Source organism: Condylura cristata, unplaced genomic scaffold (genome assembly GCF_000260355.1).
Source record: "Condylura cristata isolate star-nosed mole 26May11 unplaced genomic scaffold, ConCri1.0 scaffold00025, whole genome shotgun sequence".
In the NCBI taxonomy this organism is placed as follows: domain Eukaryota; kingdom Metazoa; phylum Chordata; class Mammalia; order Eulipotyphla; family Talpidae; genus Condylura; species Condylura cristata.
The window spans coordinates 6,432,557-6,439,366 of record NW_004567126.1 but is presented as its reverse complement, the minus strand read 5'-3'; the positions used below and the strand labels follow the sequence as shown (position 1 = coordinate 6,439,366).

The following is a 6,810-nucleotide window of genomic DNA, read 5'->3' as shown; positions in this document are numbered from 1 at the left end:
GGGTCAGGAGAGGTCTGCCACACCATGTGGTCACCTCCGGGGCAGGCGGGAATTGAACTCATGTGGAAGCGTCTTTAGATTCTCAGTGCTGTGCTTTAACCCGCTGCGCCACCAGGGAGGGCCCATGTTAACTGTTTTTAATGAAATCCTGTAATCCTGTGAAATAAATGAATAAGGATGATTGCCACTGAGGAAAAGTAGAACTTTTCATAATGTGTATTAAACACTGTTCCATAAATATCAGGTGTAAATGTTAAAGTTCTTACCGAAATGGTTGATGCTTTGATTCCCGGCGGGCATAACTAAAAACCAAAAAGTTCCTTTCTTGTCTTTGATGCAGAGTAGGACTGTCTGGTTTTGGGGAGAAGGTTCCAAAAACCTCTGGGCAAATAAGTGAAGTAAATAACAATGTTGGGAGGTTATAGTTTTTATAATTTGGGAAGCTGATTTATACTATTCACTAATATATGAAGTAGAGGAATAGTTCTCATTTCTCTATTTTCTTGCCTGTTTCTATAATGTAGTGATTATCAGGTTCATCTATTGTTCTTGTTATTTATCATTATTTTGGTTCCCATATGTAAATATGACTGTACCACCAAACAGCCAGATCTAATTTATGGAAACGTTTCTTCTTTGTCTTGCAACACAATCTGGTATTTCTCGGCAAGTTTGCAGAATTCTAGCACATTCCATCTGACTTTCCATTTGTCATAAGGAAACTCTTAGCATTTTTAACAGCAGTTTTATCAAAAGTGCAGAATTTACTGAAATTTTTTTCTTCGTTTAGGTTACTTACAACAGGAAAACCTCACTTCTACCTGCCAGACTTTTATTTTGGAAAGCTCAAATTTAAAAGAATATGCAGAACACTGTACAGATGATGGTTTTATCCCAGCCTGCTTACTGGTAAGTGATTTGTTCCTGAGGGAAATAATTAATCATTGAGCAATATGAGAGACTATAAGCAGTCTAAAAACCAGCTTGTTAGTGGCTTCAGTGTCCATATAAATTTTATATATTCCATGTGTGACTAGAATTACCCAAAGAAAAGCCAGCTTTTCTTTTTATACATCTGTGTCAAAGCTATGAAATAACTTACAACTTTGTCAATGAGAATTAGCTTTAAAGTGACTTTTTATTTTTACTTGAGGTAATAATTGGTTTATGATTTAAGGGAGTAGATTCACGCTTCCTGAGATATGTTACATATTACACCCGCCACCAAAGCACCCTTAATCCTTCACCCCAGACCATTGGGCCCCATGCCCGTAATGCCCCTCTAGTAGCCTCAGTTCTGAGTCCTATATCTAGGGTTAGAGCACATCCAATCTGATTATAAGACTTTAAATTAGGATGGAGAGAAAGGGTCATGGGGAATAAGGGATGGTAGAGGGGTGGATTAAGAGTAAATATTTTACGTGGATATTCTATGCATACATGAAGAACTGAGTGTGTATGGAACATCTGTGTCAAAGCTGTGATGTAAATTACAACTTTGTCTCTGAAAATTAGCTTCAAAGTGACTTCAGATCACAGAGTTGTGAGAGAGGAGAAGGAAGAAATGGATGACAGGTATAAATGATAACAGGCAGGTGTTGAAGGAAAGTTTACAAAAAGGCAATGAAAAAGACAAGCCACAGAGTGGGAGGGAAAAAAGACAGTCATAAAATCTTGTTCAAATACATAGTTCCTTAGTTGAGGAAGGCATAATGCAGCCCCTAACTTAAGTTACTTTCCATTTTTGATGATGTGCAATATATCCTTTGTATCAGCTATTCTGCAGTCCAAATTTTTAATTGGCATCTATGTGTGAAATCTTTCATAATAGGAAATTATTCATGTTACACATTGTTAGTAAAACTTGATCCTTTTTTTTAACAGTCCTTATTTGGAAAAAACTTGACAACAATTTTGAATGAATATGTAGCTATGAAAGCAAAAGGTAAGAGGTCAAGTTCAGTTATTTTTTTTCGTTGTTTTATGCATTAGTTGTATTAACTGTTTTAACTGAAAGTTTCTTTAGAAGCTATTAATACCTCATGAAACCGAAATTTGTCGCACTTATGATGAGATCATTTTTTTTCTGGGAAATGTGTGATTAGTTTGTGTGCATATTGAGTAATAATTTATATTCATTGTAAAGCTCTGTTAGCAAATACAATAAGAAAATACTTTTTATAAGACAAAACAACTCTTATCTATCCTGATGAACAGGTTTAGACTACAAAGTTGCAAGCTAATACTTTAAACTTCTTTGTAATCTAAATCTGGACACAGAAACCAGGCATAAAATCTTGGTCTGTATTTACCAGAGTATAAAATATTATTTTCCTGAATTAATGTTTTAGGGGGAAAGTCATAGCTACTTATTGTATTTTTTAATTTTTATCTCCATGGTTTATAGCATAAACAGAAGAATTAACAGTAATGAGTTAATAATTAGCATGAAATGATAACATTAAAAGAAAAAAGTGTAAGATTTACTGAATACTGTCTACATGCAGCATTATGATAAGTGCTTTCTTATGTTAATTGTCTCAACCCTTAAGCCAGTGAGAGGTATTGATTGTTTAGATCCTTTAAACTATGAGGAAACTGAGAATTGCAAAACTATAACTTCCAAGACCACCAAACTAGAAGCTGTAGGGAAGTAATAGGTCTTGAAATCCAGGGCTTAATTTAATATTTTTCTTCAAGAAAGTAACTTGGTTTGTCTGTCAGTATTTGTTTCCACAAATTGTCTTACCAGGAATATAGTATACATGACATCAGAAATAATATGCTGCTATTGTGATACAGAAGTTTATATCCCACTTTTATTTGGGGGACTTTTCTCTGGTTTGAATTTTTTTAAGTATATGTTGATTTTAAATCACTTATGAGTTTCTCATATTTCTAAATTTGAGCACATTGTAAAAATAGATTAATTTGTCTTCAGGCCTTTAACATATAATTCTTAAGTTATAGTAATAGATCAGCAATCAACGTGACCCGGACGTGAAAATCCTAGATTATAAAACAAATTTCCTCACTCAAATGTCACCTGATGTGAGGCAGAAGAAATATCAAAAATAGCTTATAGTTTTTAATACAAACAAGATAGAATATTGAGCAAAAAGAGCTTCAAAAATTTTGAAACCAATCAGGGAGGCCACTCAAGAGTAATCAAAAGACTAAAAGCCAAACCAGGGGCTATAGTAATATAATAATCAGAGATCAGTGCCCAATAGAGGATAGGTGACAGTTTATGGGTTCTCAACTGTACACACAATTTACATTATACCTCAGGCTCCAGGCACAAGAATGGGTACTGAAGACTAGCTTCAGCTGAGGTAGTGAGGGTCTCCCATGGGAAAGGATGGCGTTGGTGAAGGAAAAAGAGAGAGAGAGAGAGAAAAGAGGAGATAGAAAAATGAGGATGAGGACACGCAGAAGGTGAAAGCATCTTCTGCCGATTGTCCCAGCAGGTCTTTATTTTTACATTACAATCAAGTGGTGGGATTACATCAGTGTGTGCACAAAGCAGAAAGCTTAACAGTTGTCACATTTTTCTTAAAGACAGTTTGGAACTTTTTGATCTCTTATTGAGACTGTGATATTCATCATTCATTAATTAAAAGTACAGTTGAGACACAAGATGTTCCTATAGTGGCCAGTCATTAATAAAATATTCCTACAGTGATCAGTCATCAAACAAAATATTCCTATAGTGATCAGTTACCAAACAAATATTCCTGTGGTGATCAGCTAACAATACACAAAATGTTTCTATGGTGATCAGTTGGCTAGTACAACTTAAGCAATCATTTTGTTAATATGTCAGTGAACATCTTAAAGGTACAGGATCTAATGTTAAGAAACTAGGAGTCAGAAAAACACCAACGCAGAGTGCACTGACATTTCCCTGCCCCTAAGGAGAAATCTCTTTTTTGATCTATAAAAGGAGGTTTATTTTAATCACTATTTCTGCAGTTGTTCTGTCGACCTAGTCTCTATATCTAACATAAGAATTAGGGGAAAATTTCTGTATGGTCACTAATGATTATCCTATTAATCTTGTCTAAAAAAACCTTTCTATGTGAAAAGGGGTTGGGGTGAAAGTTAAAGGAAAGGGTGTTATTTATAAGTTTATTACTTAAACAAAACTGTGTTATTTAAAACTATAGATCTTTCATTTGGGACTGGGCAGGAAATTATTACAGCCTTTGGTTCCCAAAATTCTTGGACCGTGACATGTCTCTCATTGTCATGGGACCTAGATTTGTGCCAGGGCGCTCAAGCAGAGGAATATTAATTATTTTACAACCTACTGTGCCGTTGCGTGTATAGTGCTATTGTTATCGAACCAGTCAATCCAATCACATAATTGTTGATTTTATATTGAATGTATATTTGGACAATTACTATGCTTCTTGGGAACGGCCAAAAACCATACTTCTTGGAAACAGCCATAAACAAATGAAAAGAATCCAGCAGGAACCAGCTGTGGAATATCCTGACTGCAGGATTTTTCCCCCACGTCAGAACCTTATCATACAATGTGGGTAGAATGGCCCTCGCCAAATGGGGTCTATTTCACAAACAGGGGTAACAATGAATTTATGTAGCCACAAAAGTGGCTGGCTGTCTCACCCAGATAGTGTCCCCCAGAAGTGCAGATGTATATAGAGTGTCAGTTACCAGTCACCAAAGCTGGACATCACTGGCCAATAGTGATGGCACCCAGAGGTGATGTCAGAGACAGCAAGTGGTAACATCTTTTGTGAGTTGTTGTATGACACCAACAACAAACAACTCTTAGAAACACCAAGTCTGGGACCTTTGGTACTCCTTTAGGCAATGTCAGAGACAGGACCTGATCTTTGACAAAGGTCTTCAACTTCCCTTCCTTCCCCAGAGGTAAGCTACTTAACGCTGTTTCTTTTTTCTTTGGAGATTAGGAATAGAGTCTTCCCCTTCTTCCTTCAGAAGCTGGAACGATGTCATCTTCTTTCTTCAGAAGGCTGGAACAGTGTTCCTCAGCTACTTCAACACACTCCAGCCCTGGCTTATATCCACTTTCAGAATGTCCCATTTACAAGTCTGATTGGACTATATTTAGCTCCAAACAGCTCATAGCTCTCACCCATTCTATGATCCTGGCACCACTCATTAAAGGGAGGTTGCTAGGCTCTGAGGAGCCACAGACTAAGCAGACCTGTGGTATAGAGCAGCAGGTGGGAGCCCACCAATGCTGCTGAGAAAGTGTTCTGGTTTGAATTTCATATATGTCCATTTCTACTCATACTGTATCTGACAATATGAAAACAGAAAACCTTATTGTAGCTAGCAGATGATTTTACAAAATACTTTTCTCTGTGTTCAACATGGTGTCAATAGCTGAAAGAAGTATTCCATACTGACTTCATATTTATTTGAATTAATTAATCTCCCACTTTCCTCTTTAATTTTAGAAACATCAAAAGATGTCCCAGCAATAATGTCATCTCTGTGGAAGAAGTTAGATCACACACTTTCTCAGATCAGGTAATAAAGAGCTTACAAAATAAGCTTATCAGAATGTCCGTAATGATTTGGCAGTGTTGACACATGTAAAATCTCTTAAGGTTTAAATCATAACCTACACTGTATTGAAACCATGCCGCATTGGTTCTTCCTTTATAAAACACAAGCTTGAATAATAATGCTACATCAGGAATGTTGTACTTTGGCATTTTCACATTGAATTGATAATCTGGACCCTCACGGTGGTGCAATGGGTTAAAGCACAACACTATGAAGCAGTCTGCAGCCACCACAGCATGAGTTTGATTCCCACCAGGAAGGTGACCCACATGGCACAGCACATCGCTCCTGACTCACCCACTGCACCCCTCAGCAGTGTATTTCCGTAGATCTGCCTCTTCTGCTCCCCACTCTGTCTCTGGTGAATTCTCTCACTACCACCACCACCCTACACCTCCGGCCTGGCCTGTACCCCAGTTTTTGTATGCATAAATAAATAAACCTTACCAAAAAAAGAAACCTGGTAATCTGCCTTCTACCTAGGTCATACCTTGGAATGCCAGTTTGGACATCATTGAAAGGATACCAGCTCTGTTAGCAATTTTATAATATCTCTTATTTAACACTAGGATCTGGTTTGAAATACGTAGTCTCTTTTTTCACCCAGAGCCAGAAGTGAATACAGTTAAATTCAGTAGTCTTCATGTGCTTCCTCAGTTTAAATTGCAAAAATGGCTGCAAATGTTTTAAAACCATTCCCCATCTTGTTGAGGTATTTAGCATTTCTCCCCTAAAAAATCATCTTCAAGGATACTCAAAATTTAACACCTGTAAATTTATAAATTGTTTAATCAACTGAATAATACAAGGAAGGGCTGGGCCTCCCTGGTGGTACACAAGGTTCAGTCTCAGCACTATCAAGCTATCAGCAGCACTGCTGCATGAGTTTAATCCCTAACCAAAAAAATAGCCCACATGGTGTAGCAGACCTGTCTTGTCTGCTGCTCCCCTCAGCAGTATATTTCAGTCAGTCCACCTGTTCTGCTCCCCACTCTGTCACTGGTAATCCTCTCACCACCAGCACCCCACCTCCACACCTCTGGCCTGCACCCCAACTCTTATATGCATAAATAAATAAAACTTAAAAGAAAGAAAGAAAAGGCCCTTAGGTATTCTGCAAGGCTGGTTATCTGTTACAAAAAATAATTACTCCATTAAGTTTTGTGGCTCTTAATAACATTGTAAGTGTTCAGCGTTTGTTCCTTCTTAAAGGTTACGTAAAATTTCACTGTCAAATTTGAT

At 37.2% G+C, this 6,810-nt stretch overlaps 1 protein-coding gene across 1 annotated transcript in view; it reads left to right on the top strand.

Moving 5' to 3' along the window:
* NPAT (nuclear protein, ataxia-telangiectasia locus) overlaps positions 1 to 6,810 on the top strand; it is a 46,424-nt gene that overhangs the window by 15,390 nt on the left and 24,224 nt on the right. The window contains exons 2-4 of the mRNA XM_012729918.1: positions 791 to 909; positions 1,885 to 1,945; positions 5,457 to 5,529. Of these exons, the coding sequence (XP_012585372.1) occupies positions 791 to 909; positions 1,885 to 1,945; positions 5,457 to 5,529 (253 nt within the window). The remainder of the gene's footprint in view (positions 1 to 790; positions 910 to 1,884; positions 1,946 to 5,456; positions 5,530 to 6,810) is intronic.